General features: G+C 33.6%; 1 protein-coding gene across 1 annotated transcript; it reads left to right on the top strand.

Moving 5' to 3' along the window:
* The first annotated feature begins 12,514 nt into the window (after positions 1–12,514).
* On the top strand, positions 12,515–24,792 carry LOC108460362 (conserved oligomeric Golgi complex subunit 1-like). The gene is made up of 6 exons (XM_017759825.2): positions 12,515–15,157; positions 17,209–17,403; positions 20,248–20,528; positions 21,445–21,624; positions 21,751–21,928; positions 23,958–24,792. Exons 1-6 carry the CDS (start codon positions 12,971–12,973, stop codon positions 24,129–24,131), a joined length of 3,195 nt encoding a protein of 1,064 aa, XP_017615314.1. The 5' UTR covers positions 12,515–12,970; the 3' UTR covers positions 24,132–24,792.
* Positions 24,793–25,169: the final 377 nt, after the last annotated feature.

Consider the following 25,169-nt stretch of genomic DNA (forward strand, 5'->3'; position numbering starts at 1 on the left):
TTTTCTAAACCTACCTTTGAAAATCGAAGCTCGATACTAAAGTTTTTAATAGTAAAAATGGATAAAATTTTTAATAAAAAGATTTTTTATTTAAAGTAAAAAGATAAATTTCCTCATTTTTAAAATATAATGAGTAAAATGCAATTTGACTATTCGTACAAGAACCTCCATACTACTTTTACCATCTCTTTTCTATTAATGGAGTAAAATCAGAACAACTTATTTTAAAATTCTTGAAACCTTCTAAACTTATGGCTTCTAGATTTAAATTTGAAATAATGATGTTTCCTTTAAGAGTTTCCTAAAATTGATCTATTTTCTTTCCATGGAACAAGATGTGAGATTAGCTATTGAAATGTCTTCAAACCAAAGTAATGTTCTTCTCTTTCATGTCTGGTACTTGTAAAATTATTCTAAGGGGACTCTTTCTTAAAGTGTCATCCATTCAAATAATTTTTATATGATATGATTTCTTTATAAAATAGTTTTAAAATAATTTATCTTTATTACTAATTTCTTAATTATGTTACAGGTAATAATTATTAAAGAATTTGATCTTTTATAAAAATGTTTTAAAAGAATTTTACTTGCCAAAACAGAGACCTATCCCAATGTCTAGTACAAATGAGAGGTGTTACTAGAACACATACATGACAAAAATTCCAACGATATTAAAAATTTCAAACTTTAAAGCAAATTAATAAAATAATAAAATCAATTTTAGAATAATTTGGGGCTATAAAAATATTTTAAAATAATTGAATTCGTGAGAGTGGTCAAAGGTGTCCAAGACCCAAAACGAACCCCCAAAAATCAAAACGGCTCGAAACAGTGTAGTGGCCAAAGTACTTTGGCACATGATGTTGTTCCATATATACCCCTAGTAAAAAGAAATGTGAGAAAAGGGGATATAAAGAGGTGAGCTAAACATTATATTAGAGGGTGCATATGAAGACAAAGTATAATATTTATAAGTATAGTTAGCTTAGTGAGTTTTGTGCAATATAAATGAAAAGTTTCCTAAGTATTTTTGATTTTATTTGGTCACTTTATTTCGCACTTTTTCAGTCACATAGTTTTATCTCGTTCTATACTTTTATTTCTCATGCTTTGCTTTTAAACCTCACAATGCTTTTGTTCTCACATTAATTTCTCATATTGTTTCTTACTTTTTCCACTCTTGTTCTTTTGAAACCTCCATGATGTATCCATCTAACCTTCAACATCTATGGCCCGACATCTAAATTCATGCATAATCTAAAGATGGGATAATGAAGGAATAAATAGATTTTAACTTTTAGGCTCTAGTTTCAACCAAAAAATGCCTTAAGCATTTTTTATAGCTACCTCAAATTCATGGATTCAATATGCGAGTGAGAAAATTATAGCTACCTACAATTCAAGACAAACATACATGTCTTCCTATGTAATCGTTTATCATTTGTTATACTTAATCGCTTTCACCTATTATACATTGTAATAGAATGAACTAACTAGTTTAATTTTAAAAGCCTAGAATACTTTACTATCATGCTACATTTACAACTTTCAACCAAATAATTCCTATTATCATGCTCTTAATCAATCACTTACATTCTTGCAAGCTTAAGCACCATGCGTACAAAAATAAAATTTTTGGATGAAATTAGCAACAAAACATATGAAAGCAAAAATAAAAATTTCTATGTGTACCCCCACACTTTAGATTGCACATTGTCCCTAATGTTCCCCAAACTAGAGATAGGAGTGAGAACTTTCCTTTTTCATCGTGATGGTATTGCGAGGTATAATTGGGATGTTCTCTTGCATGTTCCGCTTGAAGTAGTAGTCCATATTCATGTGGGATGCCTACATAGAACAATAGATTTTTCTTAAACAACTCTCTCAAAGGTTAGCAAAATAGTCACCATCTAACTCTTTAGTATTGTCTTTGTCCAAAATGACCATATTTTCTTTCTCTTTACTTGTGGATTGCACTTTTGAGGCGGGGTCTAGAGTGTCGAATGGATCACAAATAGTAGCCCCTTTTCTTTCGGTCTTGAATATGTACCACCACTTTGTGGTGGAATCGAGGGATTATTATCCGCAATAGTGGTCTAGTGTGAAGGTGGTTGTGGCCATGGAGGAATCTCAAGCCATGTCTCTTAGTATAGTGCATCGTTACTAATCTACCATGAGTTACACTATTATTTATCCATTTTTACACATAACATTAGATTTTTTAATAGTTAAATCAAATTATCTTAGTATATATTTATGTTTTCATGCTTGAAGTCATAATTTATGCTTTTCAGTAATTTTTATTATACTTTAGATACTTAAATAAAGTTACAAGGTATTGTAGGACAAATCAGGAGTTAAAGATGCATATTCAGATCGAAACTGTTGCCTATGTCGCGACACCAAGACACCAATGTTGCAACACCGAAGACAGAAGCAAAAACAAGTACTAGAACGAAACTGCCTGCTGTGTCGTGACACACCTCCTGCTGTACTTCAAGGATGGCTTTTGCATGGCCCAAAAATCCCTGCACGTGACGGTTGCGTTTGTTAAGGCAATTAGGGGTATTTTTCCTAATCGAACTCTAAGTACTTCAATGATAGTTTAAACACTTTAATATTCTGAGTTTAGCCTATATAAAGGCTATTGTAATCAGATTAAACACATATTGAGGGAGACATAAATTATTCTATAGGTTTTTATTAGTTTTTAGCTTTTACTTAGATTATTTTATGTTCGTGTAAACGGAAGATCTTATTCCAATATTAGACATCGCGAGTGGAGATTGTTTCGAAGCTGCACTTTTCTATTGATGAAATACATGAGCATCTCTTTCATTTATTCTATTCTTTATATCTCTTTCTTTAACATTGTTAATTGAATGTTTGTGTAAAGATTAGAATCAATTTATGCTTTATACATATTTCGCATGTTTCAACTATAGTAACCCAATTAATTGATTGAAAGGTAGAGTTTAATTTGGATTGGTTGGATTTGGTTGAGTGCAATTAAACTTTAGGATTAATGACCCTAGAAAGTCATTTAGGTAGATATGAACTCGAAATCGATATAGTCTACCGAGCATCACTTAGCGCATTAGTTGGTTGGAAAATAAAGAACTTAAACCCTAGGATTGATAATCCTAAGATGTCATGAAGGTAGGAATGAACCCAAATTATATTACCTATTGTGAAAACCTTACCTTGACTATTTCTGAACTGTGACATCGAGAGATAAGTAGTTCTTCCTGACTAGCTCGGTTAGTAGAAAGTTGAGAGGCCTTACTAGGTCAATTACTAGCCAATTATTTAAAATCTAACATCAATAATTAATCAGGTAAAACAATTAGATATAGGCTAAAGGAACTCGCATAGTCGAAACAAGGAATAGGAGAAGCCGATACGTTAACCTAGGAGTAGATTTAGGTTTAGCATTAATTTAACTAGTTTATTATCATTATCCTAATTTAAAATTAATACTACTAATTTGTGACTCGAATATCTTAGGAATTATTTTGGGTAATTGATTTGATAATAGTTTTCCCCAAACTGTAATCCCTTGGGTACGATCCTCGGAGCACTTCCTGTACTTCATTGTATGAACTATATTAGAATTTGACCCGTACACTTGGGACACCATTTCAATTCCATATCTTTTGTAGCAGTATTCACACTCTCAATGTTAGGACGTCGGAAGGTGGTTAGTTATCGGCTCAAGAGAAACCATGCACTGTGTCATGTGCTTAATATAAGCTCGTATGGTCGGGTCTTCACTCATCGAGATTGTTAGAGTCACCTTCTTTCATTTCACTCTCAGTGGTTTAGTTCGTAGATCCTCCATTGTTTTCGAAAGCTCGCGGTCTCGAGTATACTCTCGGTACGCTACTATTTTCTCTTGAATAAATGTTTTACCTTGTTTGTTAACACATTTGAGATTGAAGACACTTCTTTGCCTTAATGTGAACTCCTTTGAAAACCTACAAAATACACAATAAAAAAAAAAAGAAAATTGCAAAAAAATTTTGTAACAAATGAATGAGGGAGAGGGTTTTGAGAGTTTGAAAGAGGTTTAGTGAAATAGTGTTGTGTTTTAGGGATTAATAAGGTTTAAATATGATTTATATTTAGGTTTTTAAAGTTAAAATCAGTGGGCTTTTAGGGTTTACATGTTGGGTTGCATCACCTGGTTGAGTATTTTGTTGTAGAACCCATCTCATTGTAACATCCATTTCCAATGTCATTACATTCTGCCCAGAATATCCATGTCATGACACCAAGATGCAATGTCGCGACATTCCCCCTAAAGGTTCAAAACTTCGATTTTGTGGCCGATTTTACGACATTGTTAGGCTAATGTCACAATATCGATTCTAATTTTTGTAAAAATCATATCTTTGGGGGTGTTCTGGCATCATCATTTCGATTTTCTAAGTGGCCTCAATATTCGCCATACCTTAACTCCTAATTAAGTACTTCCTATTCCTACATAAAAATTAATGAGCAGTTTAAAAATTAAAATTATACAAATTATACAAAAGAATTCAATTATTGTAGAACACACAAATGAAGAAGTTAAATTTTACAAAACTCTCTTTTATTTGATCGATTGACACTATGAAAGGGGTTCACCTCCAAGTCATTCAACACAAATGCACAAGTTTAAAATTTCTATGAAGAAGTCTATTAAGAAACTGAAGAGTTTAAAGAAATTCTGCTGAGCACCATATCTCTTTTGAAGAAAAGTCACCTTTCGATTGTTCAATCGAGGAGAGGAAGTCAAAAGGCGTTTATGAATAAAGCCACCTTTTGGTTCAATTAAACCAATAAAAAAAAGGTTGAATTCATTTTTTTTTTCAAGATTAAGCCTAGAAGACCCTTGGATGGAATCATCCTTCCATCCAAGATCAAGTCTAAACGACCCTTAATTCAAATATCTCCCAAATTTGATTACACCCATAAAAGAGATAAAACATGTTTAAAGGTCAAATCTTGACAACCTTTAAACCAGACTCAACCATCCAAGACAAAACTCTAAAAATGTTGTTGAGATAAAAGCTACACACTGTGGATGGGTGACAAGAGAGTGGGTACTCCTTCACCACTAAAAGTAAAACAATAAACAAACAAAAGATACAAGAGTTGTTACGTAGTTCAGTTTCCCTACATTTGCGGAGCCTAGCTCTATGAGAACTATCCATTATCTTCAACACTTACAACAAGTGGTCCTAATCTATCACACAACCGTGACAATTTCCTTACTATTGCACCATGAAAAATGATACTTTCACTAAAATCCACCCCGGTGAATTCAGCAAGTAAAACCACAACATAAAAAGTTTTACCATCAATATACACTCATACAATAAACTTCCTCACAACGATAGATTAAGTGCTTAATTCTTTTAGTACAATAACTTATACAGGTCCCTCAATTATATAGAGTATTTCAAGGCTAACTAACATAAGAAGATTTATATCAATCCCCATTAAACAACAATAGAATAAGCTAAATATAATAATAAAGTACAAGGTAGACATGGAATCTTGGCAACTAAGAAACCAGTGTTCAAATTCAAGTTAGTATCTACAATCCAAGGGATTAAATAAGGTGATTCGATTCGGCCCATATCCAAAATATGTTTCCTAAGTGATATGATATTCATTGATGAGTTAGACATCATCCACGTACTCAGCACAACTCATAAACACCATTCAATCTCAAATATGGAAATTATCTCAAATAGCTCTAGTGGTAAGGGAGTGGGCACTCCCTTGGCACTCAAACAATATTTTCATATTTTTCAACACGAGATTAAGTATTGAAGACCCTTGGATCTAAGTTCTCTAAAATCCATTTTCAAGATCAAGTCTCAATAACCATTAAGCAATCCTCGTTAATTCAAGATCAAGTCTCAAAAACTCTTTAATCTAATTAAATAAAATCCTCGTGCAAGCATCTCATCAAACTCATTTCAAGATCAAATTTCATTGTAAAGCACATCCTTCCAAGATTAAGTTTAAATAATCATTGGATCGAAGCCCAATCAAAAAGAAGAATCAAATAAATTTTTTTAATAAAAATTCTAGACATTGTACTCTTTTCAAATTTCATCAATAAAAGACAAATTTTTCAAAGTCAATTTTTGACTCAAAATTTGTCTATACAACGTAATTAAAGTATTTTTTTTCCTTCCCTTCTTTACCTTTCTCAACCATTTTCTCCTTGTTTCATGGCTTAAGCTCCATTAAAATCCATTGTGCATTTGGTGATGTCTCTGCTTAACTTGCACCATATTATCTGATGTTTTTCTCTCTCTCTCTCTCATCTATATCATAGCTTTCGAAGAGAAATCTTCCCTTTATTCTTTCTTTGCTTCATTAACCTTTAAAAGAAATAAAAACCCAGCTTTTCATTTTCTCTTGTGATTAGTGTCTTCGTGGATTGCAATATTAGATTTTGAAAAGTGGGATTTACTTTTTAAATGAGAACATTGATGTATGTTTTAAGAATGAGTATTCATTCTCTGCAAACAGTATTATCTTGAGATAGTTTAGTATATTTTCATGGTGAGACCTACGTCTAAGTCCATGTGATTAACTCGAATACCACCTAGGAGGCTAGGACTTTTGAGTGGTGAAAACAGCCCATTAGATATCTGTTTATACCATGCTCAATACTTATGTTTGTCAAGGATCTCAACGGGAAAGTTGTAGAGTTAAGGGAGGAAATGTATCAATTTTGTAGTCTTTACAAAATTGGGATATTTATTATAGTGTTTACAAATAGAATAAGTTGGGTATGCCAGCAAATGGCTTAAACCCAAGACAATGAACTGCACAGATGCTAACGTGATAATGTTCTTTCTAACTACAACAATCATTCCCAAAGTCATGAAAAATGTGAAAAAGAACCTGGCTTTGAATCGAAATTTTGTCATATTTTCAACACCCTCCTGTAATGGAAAAGCTAGAAACTGAAGAAGCATAGCTGTTGAGAATCAATCTTCATTCTTAAAACATACACCAATAGTTTTCATCTTTGAAAGAAAATCTTATTTTTCAGAATCTAATATTGCTATCCAAGAAGTTAAAATAACCATAAGAGAGAAAGAACAGTCGGGTTTTTATTTCTTTCAAAGGTTAGTGAAGCAAAGGAAGAATAAAGGAAAGCCTTCACTTGGAAAACTCTGATCCCAAAAAACGAAAAAGAGAAATAAAGAAAACCCAGATCGGACAACATGTGCAAGTTAAAAGGAGACATCATCAAAGGCACAATGGGTTTTTGATGGAGTTTGAGAGAACCAGGATGAGAAAGGTAAAGAAGGAATGAACAGAAAATACTTCCAAACTACCCCAGGATCGAACCTGATTTTGGGCCCCTTCTAACCTTGGGTCTTAAGCAGCTGTATTTCCAAACTACTCCCAAGACCAATCTTGCTATGCATTACGATGTTGTGAGCCTTAAAAAATTGCCTTTTGCATCGCTAAATGCTAATAAGATCGAATTATGATTCTGTCATTGATAAAAATATAAGTCGAAAAAAATGTGTTTTATAATAATATTTTCACATCTTATAATAGCTTAAATATAAATTTTAATATCTCAACTTATCCATTTTTACTATATTAGTACTTAAAGATTTTTTTTTAAGTTGATACTTGAATTTTCCTTTCATCCATTATATTAATATTTTTTTATTATGTGCGCTTTATTTCGCCTTCTAGTATTGTACTCATGTGCATTTTGGTGTGGGGTAGTTAATGCTCTTATGAGCTCATTGGTGTGGTAGAAGAGTCCCATGTATCCGAATAAGTTTTACTAGAGTTTATTATAGGCGAAAATGAATTAAATATTGTTAATAAAATTTAAATGTAATTATTTATGGCTAAAAGTAAAATTAAGTATCATGAACTAATTGTCTTATAGCTAAAAAAAAAGATGATAATAAGGAAAATGAATAGGTAAGCAAAAGAGAAATTAACATGATTATGAGCTTTAAAAGTGAATGGCCAATTGAACATACCTTAAACGATATTAAGGAAATTGGTGATTTAAGCATGCTATAGTTTAAAGAAATGAAACTGTTTTATATGATTCTTATAAAGATTAAAGGCTAGAAATGGGAATTTTGAAAGAACATGCCAAGATAGTATGGCCTACCTAAGAGTCTTGAATAGGTATTTCATTAAATGAATTGGCTAACAAATTGTTAATATGTCTAGTTAAGAGTGATAAAAAATTCAATTAAGGGTAACTATTTGCTTAGTTTATAATTAGTAATTCAATTAATTCTAGGTTAAGAAACTCACATTGTCAAAATTAAGAATAGAAGGTTTTGATAATTTAATTTAGGGTTAATTTTAGTTTAATTATGTTTTATTGGAACTTTATCTTGAATCTGCACTATTAATTTGTGACTCAATTAGATTAGTACTAATTCATGACATTGAAGGACCTACTGTTGCGGCCTAACTCACTGTTTGGACGTGAAAGAATTGAGTGAGTAAAGCAACTCGGATGAACAAGACTTAAAGGTGTAGCAAATAGTGAGTAATATTGCGACGTGAAACTTTTAGAAGTCATGGCATCGTTTACTTACGTCACGACGTCGGCACATTGAACTTGCCTAGGAGAACATATCTCCGTCACACCGTGACGCTGCAAAAATGGAGGTTGCAATGTCATGTTGCAGATCTATTAAGATGTTGGTTACTCAGGGGTTTTTTAAAGGGAACTGGACACTCCAGCCTTTGAAAATCTAAAATTTAACGAAGCTAAAAATGTCATTTAGCTCATTAATATAAAAGCACCTTTGTATTAGAAATTAGAGAGAGATCAGAGAGGGAGAAAAACTTAGAGAGATTTCGTAAAGAGAAATTTTAGTTTTTTTTCAAGTTCTTTATAGTAACTTTGTAGAGATTAAATTTGCTGTAGATTTTTAAAATTCTTCTTGTCGGTGGCAATGTAAAAAAGGAAATCAAAGCATGCTCCAGCTTTGGAATTGGATGCTTCTCCATGAACGGGCATCTCTAAACTCTTACTCTTACTCATTTCTGTTTATTGTATGTTTAGTATGGCTACTTGTACTTTGAATTCCATGTTGTTTTAAAGTTTCCTTGATAGTTGATTGGGATGCTAGTTATTAATTAAAGTTGACATATACATTGATGATTAATTGGTTGTTTGATTGTATTAAAATGCTTAGTGAACTAGAATTGACAACTCTAGAGGAAGATGACAATTTGGTGGAATTTCTATTTCCAAACCTTTGTTAAAGTTATTTTTAATGAGGATAAAAAGGTCATTTAGATCCTTACTATAAATATCTTGTTGGGAATAAACTCGATTAAGCAACGAACAAGTAAAATAACGAAGAAATTGAAAAGATCAAACATAAATATTTTACGCGGAAAACCCCCTCCAAAGAGGATAAAAAATCACGTGTAAAGATAATTTTACTAAAACGACAAAAATGAAGAGTACAAAGACGAAGACTAAATCCCAAAACCTAAAAACAAGAACCCGGAAAACTTAAACACAAATTCCTTGTAAGTTTGTAAAAGCTAATACCTAAATGTGTTATGGATTAATCTTTTTATGGTAGGTCAAATATTATTAAAATAATCCACACTAACTAGAGTTCGCATGGGACAAATAATTAGAATTTTACTGGAAGAAGAAAATCAAGAAAATTGCATGACAGGATGCCACGTCGTGACGTGGTTGCTGCCTCATCAATACGCCCTTCATCGTATCGTCGAGATGAGATGTCTCCTCTTGTCGGGATGTTAAACTATTTTCGACCCAAAAATGCGAAGCATACTCCTCATATCTACCTTTAACTGGAATTTAAATAATAGAGAAGAGATATTAGTGAGTACTTTTTAGATATTTAGAGTTCTTAGAGAAAACTTTGTTGAAAGTGAAATTGTTATAGATTTTAGTGCTTTTTTCTTGTGGATGGCAATGTAAATGGAGATCAAAGCAAGCTCCATGTATGGATGTGGGTGCTTCTCCATGAGTGAGCAATTCTAAACTCTTGTTGTCACTCATTTCTATTGATTGAATGTTTAGAATGGTTGATTGTACTTCAAATACCATGTTGTTCTAAATTTCTTTGATGGTTGATTGGAATATTGGTTGCTAATTGTAGTTAAGATATTAGTCGGCCACGATCTAGGCTATTATTTACATCCCTTTTTCACATAATTTTAGCTTATTTAATAGTGGAATCAAGTCATGTTAGTATTTATTTATGATTTTATAGTTCAATTATCGTTTTATGCTTTTCCATAGTTTTTATGCTATTTTGATATCTAAATAAGGTTATGTGGTTATGTAGGATGGATTAGGAGCTAAAAGTGCACATTCTGGTTGAAACTGATGCCAATGTCGCGACATCAAGACGACATTGAAGATCAAAACAAAAACAAAATCCCTAGGGCGAAACTGCCATGGATGTTGCAATACCGAGACTAGATGTTGCAACACTACTTCTGTGCAGTCGAAAATTCTTGCACACGATGACTACGATTTTAAGGGCAATTAGGGGTCTTTTTCCAACTTAAAATCCTAATAGACATTATACATGAAGGGGAAATTCAGTCTTTTGGATTTTTGTTTATATAAACAACGTTATAACTAGATTCAAAGGGGGATTCGACGGGCTAAACATATTAGATTTTAGATTTTATTTCATTCTTAGCTTTTACTTTGTTATTTTTATGTTCCTCTAATCAGAATATCATATTCCAAAGTGAAACTGTCACGAGTGGAGAGTGCTCCAGAACTGCACTTTTGTATCGATTAATCCATGAGCATTCTTCATCTCTTGTTTTATTCTATTATTTATATTTCTTTCTTTAACTCCGTTAATTGATTGTTTGTGTAAAGATTAGAATAAATTGATGCTTTATAAACATCTTGCATGTTTTAACGGTTAATCCAATTAATTGATTAAGTGACTAATAACTTAAAATTTGATATTTATTTAAGGTAGTTAGTATACTAGGAAGTGACGACCCTGGTAGAACATCTAGATAGGTGAGACTAGGAAGATATCATGTTGAGTAAAACTTGTGCCAAACGATGAGACCCGAAGGGCATCCATATGCCTAGGTGAGACCGGAAGGGTATTTTAAGTGGTAATCTTTAGTGAAGATACTAAGATTGACAATCCTAATAAGACATCTAAGGATGGTAAATACTTAATTAAGGGTCATTGTTGAATTAGTTAATAATTAGGTGACACAATTGATTCTAGGCTAAGTAGCTCACGTAATCAGAACTAGGAATGGGAAAATCCGAATAAATTAACCTAGGGCTATATTTAGTCTTAGTTAATTTAATTAAATTTATTATCATTGTTTAAATTAGAATTTACACTACTAATTCGTGACTCTAGTAGATTAGTAATTATTTAGGTAATTGATTTAATAGAAATTTCTCCAAATAGCAATCCCTTGTTTACGATCCTCAAAATACTTACCGATGTTCCATTGTAACGCTTCTATATTACAACTTGGCATGTTCGCCTGCAGAAACCGCACTTTCACTTTCACGTTTAATTGCACGATTTTAAGCCTCGACGCATGTACGCTGGGGTGTGGTCAAATACATGTTGATGATTGATTGGTTGTTTGATTGTATTAAAATGCTTAGTAAACTAGAATTGATCTCTCTAGTTGAATATTTACTAGGTCAAATCGAGAAGAGATCTTATCGTGTAGGACTTTAACACGATCATGTTGAATAATGAGATAGAGAGGTGAGCTATGAATTAGGTGAGAGTGGGAGGAGATTTCTACTTAATAGTGGCGATTGATACAATCGGAACATGCATTCTAACTTCGTTAATAACTAGTTAACCAATCAACCATTGCTTTGGTAATCGCATTGGTTTAAAACAAGAAAGAGGAATTGTAGGTTAGTTTAATTTGTTAACATTTTATATTAGCTTCATATGAATATAGTATTGATTGTTCCTAAATTGATTAGGTTGATGTTCACTTAACTGGTAATTTGATTAACTAGTGCATATTGTTAGCATCTAGTGATCTACGTATAGTATATCTGTCAATTTATATTTGAATTTTTTTAACAAATTGATTTAAATAAAATTTTATTATACATTAATATCATTTGTATATGTTCTCAACGTTTTTTGCATCCAAAGCAAAATGTAAGTATATATTGGCTCATTGATTAGCTAATGTTTAACTAATGTTAAGTTGCATTATAGGGTTGGATCATAACACGAGAAGACAACTTATATTAGTAAATAATCAAAATAGCCCGTAATCTAATCAAAATTGAGCAAATCGATTGAAAGAAAAATAAAGATATAAATGCTATTATCTGGATTGATAATATATCAGATAAGACCGAAGTTGAATTTATTCTAGATCTGTTTATGAATTTATTCACTTACGACGTTTACATACTTAATCTTTGGTAGATAATGAAATATGTATATCTAACTCGTATATTTGATGTAAATAAAAGATTGAGTGTACATAAAATAACGAACCGAGAGATGGATTGTTGACTTTTGGTTGGGACAATGAAGAATTAAATTTCTAATGTTCAAAACCTTGCACTCACTTACGAATGTGAGGTATTGTATACCACACTTTCTAAGTACTTCCAGACTTAAATGAATTGCACGGACTCTAAAAAATTGCTTGTTACCCAGCAATGATCAACACCACATATTTACGTTTCAAGTTTAGATATCAATGTTTATAGCTTATATTATGTTGTTGCCTTCTCACCTTCTATGTCTTGGAGTCCTGGGATTTGGGCACATTTCGCAGAGAATGTATTAAAGGGCTGTCTAAATCTCTGGAATATTTTGCTGATAAAAGATTTTCAAGCTTGCAGTCCTCAATTCACAACAATATCAAGTTGAGAAAAGAAAGGCAGCATTAAGAGTCAGATTATAGACAAATCCGACATTAAGAGAGAAGAATGAGACTCATATCAGGTTCTGCGGATGACCGAGACGCCGAATCACTGTTCCGCGCCAAACCCATCTCCGAAATCCGCAATGTGGAATCCGCCACCAACAAACAGATTCAAGACAAGAAGGAGGAGCTCCGGCAGCTGGTTGGCACCCGCTATCGTGATCTGATTGACTCGGCTGACTCCATCCTCCAAATGAAATCGGCATCCGAATCTATTTCCTCCAACATCTCTTCCATCCATCATTCTATCCGCTCCCTCTCTATCTCCGTCTTGGAAGCGCCATCCCCGAAACTCCAAACCCCCCCTAACCCTACTACTCGCCTCCGCATCTATGGGATCGCCTGCCGCGTCAAGTACTTGGTGGACACGCCGGAGAACATCTGGGGCTGTCTCGACGAATCCATGTTCTTGGAAGCGGCCGCCAGGTATATTCGTGCTAAGCACGTCCATTCTATCTTGATGCTGCCTGACGGTGATTTGGATCACAGCAAGATATTGTCCAATTTCCCTCTGCTTCAGCACCAGTGGCAGATCGTTGAGAGTTTCAAGGCTCAGATTTCCCAGAGAAGTCGTGAGAGGTTGTTGGATAGGGGCCTGTCCGTTGCTGCCTATGCTGATGCCTTGGCTGCCGTTGCTGTCACTGATGATCTGGATCCCGAGCAGGTTCTGAGATTGTTTCTTGAAGCCAGAAAGAATTGGATATTGCATACATTGACTGCTTCTGCTGGTAATGGTAATGCTACCTCTTCTGTTGCCATTTCGGCTTTTTGTGATGTTTTAAACATAATTCAGGTCACCATAGGGCAGGTGGGAGAGTTGTTTTTGCATGTTATGAATGACATGCCTCTCTTTTATAAGGTTATTTTGGATTCTCCCCCTGCTTCTCAGTTATTTGGTGGGATCCCAAATCCGGATGAAGAGGTCAGGTTGTGGAAATCTTTTAGGGATAAATTAGAATCTGTCACGGTTATGCTGCATAAAACTTTCATTTCTAGCACTTGTTGGAGTTGGGTGAGGGATTGCGGAGCACAGATCATCAGTAAGATTAATGGTAGGTATCTCATTGATACTATACCTGGTGGCCAAGAACTTAGAACTGCTGAGAAGTTGATCAGGCTTACAATGGAAAGCAAGGAGGTTTTGCAGGAGAGTTTGGAATGGCTTAAAAGTGTTTTTGGGTCTGACATTGAATTGCCTTGGAATAGGATCCGGGAACTTGTTTTGGAAGGTGATTTGGATCTTTGGAATGAAATATTTGAAGATGCTTTTGTCAGGAGGATGAAAGTGATTATTGACTCAGGATTTGAGGATCTGACCAGAGCTGTCAATGTGTCAGACGCAATCCACACTATTGTGGTGACCTCTGGTGAGAAGATGGATTTTGAGACATATTTGACTACGCCTTCTGCAGGTGGTGGCGTTTGGTTTGCAGAACCTAATAACTTAAAGAAGCTTGGTCCACTGTCGGGAAATAGAGCACTACCTGAGGAAGATAATCTCCAAAGTTGTCTCAATGCCTATTTTGGCCCTGAAGTGAGTCAAATTAGAGATCAAGTGGACAGCTGCTGCCAAAGAGTTCTTGAGGATCTATTGAGTTTCCTAGAATCTACCAATGCATCTGTGAGATTGAAGGATCTAGTTCCCTATCTGCAGAATAAATGTTATGACTGTGTTTCAGCTATATTGAAAGAACTCCAAACTGAACTTGATAATTTGTACACTGCGATTGGAAGTGAACCCAAGGAAAGCGATTCTGTACCTCCTCCTTTAATTGTTGAGAGATCTCTTTTTATTGGGAGACTCTTGTTTGCATTCGAGAATTACTCTAAACACATTCCTTTGATTCTTGGCTCTCCACGGTTCTGGGTGAAATACACAGCTCCTGCAATTTTTGAGAAGCTACCTTCCTCGTTGTGGCAATCTAAAGCTGTCAATGGTTCTCCTTTCTCTGACAGCCTTGGAAGGCAAATACTTACTAGTTCCGAGAGGCAAAGTTCATCAGCTACTGCTGCATTGCTTGGTGCAAATGAAAGTGCAAGCCCAAAACTTTACGATCTTTGTAAGATTATGCGGGAGTTGTGTATTAGAGCTTACAGCTTATGGATATCATGGCTATCTGATGAGCTTTCAGTTATTCTCTCTCGGGAGCTTGGACAAGATGATGGGTTATCTGCAACAACTCCCTTAAGGGTAAGTTTATACTGGACTACTTTCACTTTCTTTCTCTCTCCCGCTCTCCTTTTGCCTCTGTTTTCATGTCACTAGATTGGAATGGCTATACAGAAGGATGGATTTCTTTGTCATGGTAGTAGTTAAGAGTACTGCTGAAATTTTATCATTGGCAAAAAGTGACAAGGTCTTTATCATTGAAGTTCAGTCCCTTTAAACTTAAGCTTCATATATAGCACTTCTGTTTGTTCTGCCTTTACTTACCAGTCAAAACATCTTACCTTCCCAATCTAAATAATCTTTTGCATGCATCTTTTCCTAGAAGTCATTACCCAAAATTTTAACTCCATTCTAGTTCACATGGACAGCAGGATTTGCTGGTCCAGCATCTTGAAAACATTTATTTGCTTCCAATCCATATCTGGTATCTTTCATCCAAAGACCGCTCTTTGGTTATTCCAAAGAACATGGTTGCATTTTGGATTTTTTACCAGACTCATTGATTCTTGTCACTGTAATGTTTGCTCTGCTCATATTCCTTGACTCAGCTAATTTTGTTTGCTGGATTGGTGTCCTCTTCCGCGTCCTCTACTGCAACCAGTCAATGCTTATAATCAGAACAACTATTTCAACAATAATATAAGTTCACTCTGATATCACTTTGATGCACAGCTGTAGAGATATTAAAAAGAAAACCAAACAGTAAAACAAAACCATATCTAATGTTAAATCAAAGTTGGAATTATCAAGTAATGATTTCCAAAAGCGGAATTATCAAGTATACTAGTGATACTTTTGTTTGACTTCGATGTTGGTGTGGGGTGGCTATGGGTTTGTCTTCTGTTTCTGATATTTCCTTTTCATTTATTTTTAATTTTTTGACAATTGGAAACATTTTGTTAATTATGCTTTTTGCTTTATTTGAAAACATACAAACTTAAAAACATGTTCGCTTACCATAATCAATTGACACATGACAAATATTTGTAATGCTAATGTACTAAATAAGCCCTTGAGCTTCGTCACTTTATTTAGATGAGCATATACTTTTGTTACACCCAAATAAGCCCTTAAACTTTAATTGGTACTCAAATAAGCCCTTAAACTTCTATGGGTCCAATGTTAACTGTTAAATGATATTTTGGACTTTTAAAATTATTTTCTTGTAAAAGTAAAATGTTATTAATTTTATTTACTTTTTAAATATTTATATTAAGCTTCATGAGTCTATAATTCTTTATCAATGGTTATTTGATCTTTTTTATCATTAAAGTTATGCAAATGAATTATTTGTATAATAATTTTAGAAATTTATATTATTTGAATTAAGCTGAACTATATATATGTGTGTGTGTGTATATATGCATATATGATCTAAAAATGTTTTGTGTTCTAATTAATCGTATTCCATACCTATTAAGTGAACTGAAGAAGAATATCCCTATTGAATTATGTTTTAGGTAAGTAGTGATTTATGCTCTAATTCCCATTCCTCATACTAGATCAATAGTTCCAAGTAACATCGATCACTAGAAAGCTTTGTAAACGCCATTGGCAGCTTCCTTTGTGGTTCATCAGGGATGGATGATCAGAGTACATTTGCAATATTTGAGTTGTTTCTTCTACTATTTGAGACGCTTTACATTGTCCCTCCATAGTCCCTTTTGACATGCCAGATTTGTGTTCTCCTGCATATATGCAATGCACACACTGATACAAGTTCATCATATATATCTATTCATATCTTACATTTCCCTTTTGGCATGTAGAATCTTGAAATTTGACATATGAATGCAACAAATTAGTTCATTAGTAATTGGATTAATGAAATTTTAGAATCTTGCAATAGGGAAATCATGAGAGAAGTATTGCACTTTGCTTCTTCTCAAGTGGTTTTAAAACTTTTGAACACTAAGACTGAGGCTTGATTGGTATTTTATACCTTTTAGACTATCTTCTATTCGTATTGTTTGTTTGTGTAATTTAAGTATATTGCTTTTTTGCATATTAAGTTCCAAAATGCAATTATGTTAATTATTAGCTTACTCATTTATCTTTTATATATTGTTAAGGGTTGGGAAGAGATAATTGTTAAGCAAGAACAATCTGATGAGGGGTCATCAGAGATGAAAATATCACTCCCGTCTATGCCGTCTCTCTATGTGATATCCTTCTTATGTCAAGCATGTGCAGAAATTCATAGAATTGGAGGCCATGTTCTTGACAAATCAATTGTGCAAAGGTTTGCATTGAGCCTTATTGAAAAGGTACAAATTTTGTTTTGCATCACGTTGGCTGATTATTCTAGGAACCTGCAATTATCTTGTTTATATTCTATATACTAAAACAATGCTGTGTGTACTTTAATTGCTCTCTTGATGTTATTTCTGCAGTTCTTTTTCTTGTAAACATATACATTAAAGCCTTAATTGACAGCAAATATTGGAAGTGTTGACTTGCATACAGTTAGATTATTGTTTCTTAACTTCAGTTTTATCCCTTGAAGAGCTTTCTTAACTTCTATACAGCTCCATGCACTATGGTTTTTGATGTCTTGACTTAGTTGGATTTGGGGGGTTTAATTACTGTAAGATTTCTATTGACTAGCTGATTTGCTATTCCATTTGGGTGGTTCTTGAATGGATATGTTTTTGCCAGAGGAGCATGTAGTAATTTAGGTGGGTTTTTCTTTTCTAATGTAAAAGTGGTTAGCTTTTGGAAGAAAAAATAAAAAGTTTTATAAAAACATTAAAAAGAAATTAACATTCCTCTTCCATTTTTACCATGAAAATTTTCCATTTTGACTTATGACACCAACTCAATTAAGGGTTTTATTATTAGTATAGATGCAATAATTGGGTGCTACCTATTTTGATTTTGCTTGGGTTAACATGAGCCCAGCTTTGAGGTGTCATTCATCAGGTTTTTAACCTAATCAATCCATTATTGAGCAGATGATAAGTTTGACTTCATTCAGTTTAAAGTTGCCTTCTCATTTCTTTCCCCTAAATAAGATGGATGGCATAACTATGAGTGTACAATGTAACCATGGAGAATTTAAGTATGGTAAACATGGAAGATTACCTGATACTGTCTTTTAAGTTGGTAAAAAAAGAGAAAAACCCAGGTGGTAATAATAAAATAGAAATATAGTAAATTTCATTATACCTTTTTTAATGCTTGATGCTCTTATTAGATCTAGCAGTAATGTGAGAATGTATACCATTCTTTCTTCACATAATTTAATACGTTATCTATAACATATTCACCACCTTTAGCGTTGATTGACTTCACATTGATGCATGGTACATTTCCGTGTCATATGAACAACTTGGGAGCGTATTGAATTGTCTTCTAGTGCAGCAATGGCTCATGCTGAAGTTGTTCATGAATTCACTCTTAAGATTTTTTTGCATCTTTACTTTTCCGCAGCCACTTCAAATATTCTTGTCTGATGTTATATTGCTAACATCATCAATGTGCTCCATTCCTACTAAACTAGAAATTATATCCACACAAATATTTATTTGTACTTGAGGCTGTTAGGGATTTAACCATGGTTATTGGAATTACGAGTACTGTATTATTGACGACTCATACGTTTGTTGGCAAAATGGGAATCATATTTTCAATCCCACATATGTTTTCCATAATCTGTTAAATCTTGTTCCTGTGTGAAGAATAGGCTCTTTGATAAGGGCTCTAATTGTTTAAAGTGAGAACCCTAGAAGACGAAAGCATGCTGCAAGAATAAACTCTTTGATAGAATCCATTGTTTTGAGAAAAATGTAGATAAAAAAGGAATTGGATTCTGAAGGACACATAAATGCTGAGGAACTCCTTAATAGCCTCTGATAGAATGATGAATGCTAAGTGTAAAGATTGGTAACTGCTCCGCAGAATAAAAGTTAATCATTACCAATACTCTTGGTTTTGTTTACCATTTATAAGGGCAGGATGCGATTATGAGTTTAGATTTTCTTAAAAGAAGAAATAAAGAAATGCCAGGATAGATTCAAGATAGGCCAGCTGGCTTATTATACTCCTCTTTTAAGATTGGATTACTGTTCAATTAACTGATATAAGCTTATCCACCGTTAGATTTCTCCTTGTTGCTACAATAAGAGTAACGGGTGTGATCTCATATACTGCTTAAAAAGTCTTATTTATTACCTACAATGGAATAATATGATGAAGGGCAATAAAGAATTCTGGTAAATTGTTGAGACATAGCAGTGAAATCAGTCTAGCCTCTGATTTATATTCTATATAGGCTATACCATCCTGGTATAAGGAACTACCCCTATAGCACTAATGAAAGCCTTATGTCAGTTTCTAAATAGAGGATTAAGTTTTGCATGCATGGTTCATTTTCTGACACTTAACCTTTCAATACATATGGAACAAAGAAATGAAATGAGAAGAGACTTTCAAGTATTTTTTAGGTCGATTAGTCTTTGGTATAGTATATTTTCCACGTACAGAAATGGTGAGACCACTTTGGTTCTTCAACCGCTTTTTTGGTCTCTTTGCATGTTTGTGTCCAACTTACATGATTACTGTCAACTTAGATTGATTTAGGTGCTTTAGTGACTGTCTTGTTTCTCTTGTTTATGTTAGAAATTGTTAATCTTGTACTCAGTAATTCTTTTCAGTTTCTAATCTTAAAGTGAGATTTCCATTGAATGTAAAAGGAAAAAACTATTGCGATGGAAGAAAATGATGCCTATAATGTTAGTTAGAATGTTAAGCTTATGTTTATATGGTAAATCAGAACATAGAAGGGCTCAACGGAAGGATATGATGCTTTTTGTGGCCATTGGCAAACTCAGTTAATTGGGGTTGAAGCAATTGATTCCAAATGAGTATATAGGCACAATGTCCTGATGACTAAAGTTCCTGAAATTTAATTGGTCATTACTTCTGTCTGAAGTATTAAATGATTTCTTTAAATGAATAAAGAAATTATGCTTCTATCTTGATAAGTTTTCTATGGTGGGTTCTTTTTCCTACAAAGCTTTCTTTTCAAAAATATTCACTAGCTTTAAATTGTATTCTGCTAGATTCTCATTGGTTTCTATTCTATTCATTTTTTTTTATTCATCATGTAGGTTATTTCAATTTATAAGAACTTTCTCTCTACTAGAGAAGCCTCTGGAGCTCAAGTGTCAGAGAAAGGAATTTTACAGGTCTTGTTGGACATAAGGTTTGCTGCTGATGTTCTTTCTGGGGGTGATTTCAATGTAAATGAAGAGTTATCTATAAAACCGAAGTCTAAATCAGCATTCAGAAGGAAGCAGGACCACATTCAGACAAAGTCTGCTGTTAGAGACAGTGTTGATGGCCTTATCTATTCTTTTTCACAAAAGTTGGATCCGATTGATTGGCTGACGTAAGTATTTCCATATCCTTTTTACATGATTAACAGGATGCCTCTAAGCTTGGTTTTGATTCCTATTGTTTTCTTTCATTTAATATATGTTGCCATCAAACTAGTAAAGTATCACTGGGGTATTGTCAGGCACTTTTTGCTCAAATTGTTAGTGATTTGCTTGTAGGGCAAAGCATGATTTAGGTGCACTACTTTTCCCAACATTTTAAGGCGTCCTACATGTAAATTGGTTCAATTAGTCTATTAAACAAGTTGTATTAGTCACCCACAATTGAACCATCTGCAATCCAGATAGTAAAATATTAAGTGAGATGAATATTCTTTAAAGCCTATCAGCTGGATTTGATGAGAGCATTTAGTAAATTAAAATTTTTTATGGTGAAGGAAACTTTTTCCAAGCTGGAAGTCTTGATGTTATTTTTTCTTGTGCTGGGACATTTATAGTTGATCAAGACCCTAGTCCTTGATTCACCTTCTTTTGTTTTCCCTTTCTATTTCCTAGAAACTTAGTGATTGGTGTAGATATGAAGGAAACACTGGAAAATCAGTAAACTGGCTTGAATATGTTCTGCTGGTTTTCACCTCCAAACTCTAAGCACATTGCAAGTACAGGTTGCTGTAATTTATTACAATGGGCCTTTACTGTTAATAGAAGATATCTGCTTGTTTTACTTGCAACATTGCAAAAGTTTATGCAAAGCTTCATCTGGTATATTATTGCCTTTGTTAAGTATACCTGATTATTACTGGTCTGATATTTATCCATACCAGATTGTTACAGCTCTGATATTTATCGAACTGTGTGAAATTCAGATGAAATTGTTGCATTTTCACTTATCAGTTCATCATTAGCTATTGTTTCTACTAGTAAATGTTTATATGTTTTGATTAATGGTATTTTCTAAATAATTTTAAGGTATGAGCCATACTTATGGGAGAATGAGAGGCAGTCATACCTCCGGCATGCTGTGCTCTTCGGGTTCTTTGTTCAGCTTAATCGGAAGTATACAGACACCATACAGAAGCTGCCTACTAATTCCGAGTCGAATATTATGAGATGTTCTGTGGTTCCTCGTTTCAAATATCTTCCAATCAGGTTCATGTTTAACTCTTTTTTTTTTTTGGCTACACAGTCTTGCATTCACTTTAATCAAATTGCATACTATCTAGAATTATTTACTCATGTAAATGCTTTTCTTATAATTTACGGCTTCTCATGCAGTGCTCCAGCATTGTCTTCTAGAGGGAATACTGGGAAACCTATTATAGCTGCCTCCAATGATATTACTTCAAGAAGTTCCTGGGAAGCTTATACAAGTGGAGAGCTTTCCCGGAAAGGTGATTTGGATGACCACCAGAGCTTTGGTGTTGCAACGCCGTTCTTAAAATCTTTCATGCAGGTGAGGTTATTCATCATTTTTTGTCTGTTTTTGAAAGGTTTGTCTAATTCCCTGTTTTGTGAGTCAAAAGGTTTATCTAATATAGAAGTTAGTGTACACCTCAAAAGTAAGCTTGCTGATGCCCCTATGTGTTGCCATTGGCTATAGAGTCTAAGGTACATGGTTGGAATAGATATGTTTGGTTTCATTTGAGCCGGTCTTGAGAGCAGAGGCAGAGCCTCCAAAGAGCCAGAGGGGGCCTTGGCCCCCAAGGTTTTTGGTAATTTACCAAGTCCTCCAAGATATTTGATAGTTTACCAAAGTACATATATATACTTATATGCTAAATTAAATTAAATTGCCTCCCTGGAAATAAATTTTTTATATTTTTCATGTGTTATGGGTAAAAGAAAGCTAAAAAACTCTATTTGTTATTTATCTTTTTCATTTTACTGATCATTATTTTTACACTCTTCAAATTATTTGGGTTATCATATCAAGTTATAATCCCATGACTTAAACTAATTTTTCTAAATAATTTTATTTACAAGATTTCAACCACAAGTATGGAGAGAACCATTTTTCTTTTTATAACTTCGCCACTCTTATACCTGACATTTCTAATTTTTTTTCCTCATATTTTATTTATTAATCTCCTATCTTTGCTCAGTTTTAAATCTCAAATATCTCTTTGTATTTCTATAGCTTAAGCAGATATACTAGCATGCTTTTTTTCCCTCTTTTGCCTGAACATATACTAATTTTATTTAAAAAATTAAATTACATATGTCACAAGACAATTTTTTAAAAAAAAGAAGAAAACTAGTGAAGTTTTCGGGAATAATAACAAAATATATCGTATTGGAAGGAATTTAGTTGAAATTATTATAGCAAGAAAATAAATTCTTTTTCTAGACAATTTAATATTGTAAGTGCCGAGATTGCCGCTGCTAGAGAGACTCGATTACAGTTTCACTCTAGTTTTACCTCTGCAAATAATAACTTGTCATTTTTCTTTTTCTTTTTAATTTGCACTTAGAACCCTGAGGTTTCGTTTTGTTGTTATAAGGGGTTGTGATATTAATTTCACACAAAATAGTTAGAAAACTAACTTCATTTTTTTTGACAACGATACCTTTTACATCTAAGGGAATTCTTCCAATTTGTTGGTCAAAATTGATGTTTTAGTCCTCTATGATAATGGAATAAGGCTTTAGGTTGTTCAAGTGCCAAGGAAATGAACACAAGGGTATTCTTTAGAAAAATAGGAAATGGTGAGGGGTGTAATTGTAATTTAACCCTGAATAGTAAAATCAAAACCCTTGGATCTTATTGAGGAAGAAAAATCTAATTACCTAACAGAAGTAGAAAATATAGACAAGTTTATTTTATTGGAGTAATATGCTACACTTTGAATGTTTACATTGTTTTAGTGGTTTTATGAAGAGGAAAACATTTCCAATTAATCATGGCTAGCCTCTATATTCTTCTTGGAAATAGGCAATACCACAGTGGAAGACACCTAACATTTTTCTTTATTCTTTATCGAAGGTAGATTGTTGTACATAGCCAGCAAGGAGTGAATTTGAATAATTCACTTTCAGTGTGGTAATCTTGAGCAACCCTAAGTTGTGCCCTTTAAGTTAATCTATTTTTCCACATTCATACTGTTGTGGACTACTACAATCCTGAAGTATAATGTACTCTCATACCATGGAACGCAATTTGTTTCTAATAGTTTCTGGTCTAGACTTTTTCTTAATTGATTCTCAACCGGATTGGTCACAACCAGTGGTGATTATTGTACATGTCAAGTTAATGAATGTATTGACATGTGAGGGAAAGAATACTGGAGTGAATCTCAGGTCTCAACCCTTGTTGAGACTATACGAACAGTTTGGCAAGTTTGCTTAACACGAGTATGGTGTATTTATAAAAAGTTACTTATTAGCAAGTTGTAAATATCCTGGCATATTTGATGCTTTGCAGCCATGTCAGGCATATTAACTTTTTATGTTGATAGTGATTTCCCTTGTATTTGCCTGGGCAGGTTGGCAGTAGATTCGGGGAGAGCACTTTAAAACTGGGATCGATATTAACGGATGGGCAAGTGGGCATATTCAAGGATAGATCTGCAGCTGCCATGTCAACATTTGGTGACATCTTACCCGTACAAGCCGCAGGACTTCTATCATCCTTTACAACCACCAGATCAGATTCTTGATTTCTGCTATATTTCCAGATTTAGGTAGATGCATGCTTTACTTTATATGGATGGAGAGAGCTGCCTGAAATTTCCAACCTCCACGATAAATGATGGGAAATAGCAATAGGAGCAACCATCCTGCCCCATGTGGCACAGCAAGGCAAAGGGTATATGTTGAAAGAAACTAGGGCATTATCGTGTGAAATCTAGTCTACGTTTTTGGTTTCATTGCTTCTTGTTGCTTTGTCTGGTTCAGTAATTCCACATATCATGTTTCAAGAAAAGTAAAATAACATCACATATCCTACAAATGAATTTTATCGGCCAACCGGACAGTTATGCCTAGATATGCTTAGTGCAAGCGCTCACTGTTCTAGTTAGCGATGCCTATACGAGAACCACATTACTTAATAATTAAAAAGAAATAGCTTACTAGAGATGAAGGTAGTGGATGCAGTGGGGACTATTGACTTTCTTAACTACTGACTTCTGATAATTGCTTTCTGTTATTCTGAAAAAAGTGTTGTTCAGAAACTGAGAGATGTTGAAACACTAAAAAAACAAAAGTGAGGAATGGCATCCTTGCTTCATCGTCCATGGTGTATCCCTTGTGACAACATGTTTTAACTTTTTGTCTAGTGTTTATTTTCTGATGTATTCATCCATTTTGGTCCTTAAATTTGGATTTCATCAAGATTTGATTTGATGGCGTGGCTAGTGTTATTAGAAACATGACTAGATTGGTTACATAATAGTAGAAGTGTTTAAATATAATATTAGATTAGATTAGATAATAATATTAATTATAATTTAAAAGAAGGGGAAATTTTGTATTTTCATAATTGAGTTATGATTCGAGTAAGAGTGATATTAACTCAATAAAGTGCTTAAATATTAAATATAAGTATTAGATTAGATGTATGCGTGTACGTTGAAAGTACTGTGGAGGTCCCTATGTTATAGGGATTTGATCAAATTAATTTATCTATTATTAAATGGATGAGTTTAGTCTATATGTTATTAGACAGAATTAATTAAGTTTAAATTGTAACAGAG

This window comes from Gossypium arboreum, chromosome 4, assembly GCF_025698485.1.
Source record: "Gossypium arboreum isolate Shixiya-1 chromosome 4, ASM2569848v2, whole genome shotgun sequence".
NCBI classification, from domain to species: domain Eukaryota; kingdom Viridiplantae; phylum Streptophyta; class Magnoliopsida; order Malvales; family Malvaceae; genus Gossypium; species Gossypium arboreum.

What these genes read in the sequence shown, in the direction of transcription:
- LOC108460362 (XM_017759825.2), top strand. Translation starts at nt 12,971, where the DNA reads ATGAGACTCATATCAGGTTCTGCGGATGACCGAGACGCCGAATCACTG. An exon ending in CTGCAACAACTCCCTTAAGG is followed by an intron (nt 15,158 to 17,208) that starts GTAAGTTTATAC and finishes TATATTGTTAAG; the next exon opens with GGTTGGGAAGAGATAATTGT. An exon ending in TCTTAAAATCTTTCATGCAG is followed by an intron (nt 21,929 to 23,957) that starts GTGAGGTTATTC and finishes TTGCCTGGGCAG; the next exon opens with GTTGGCAGTAGATTCGGGGA.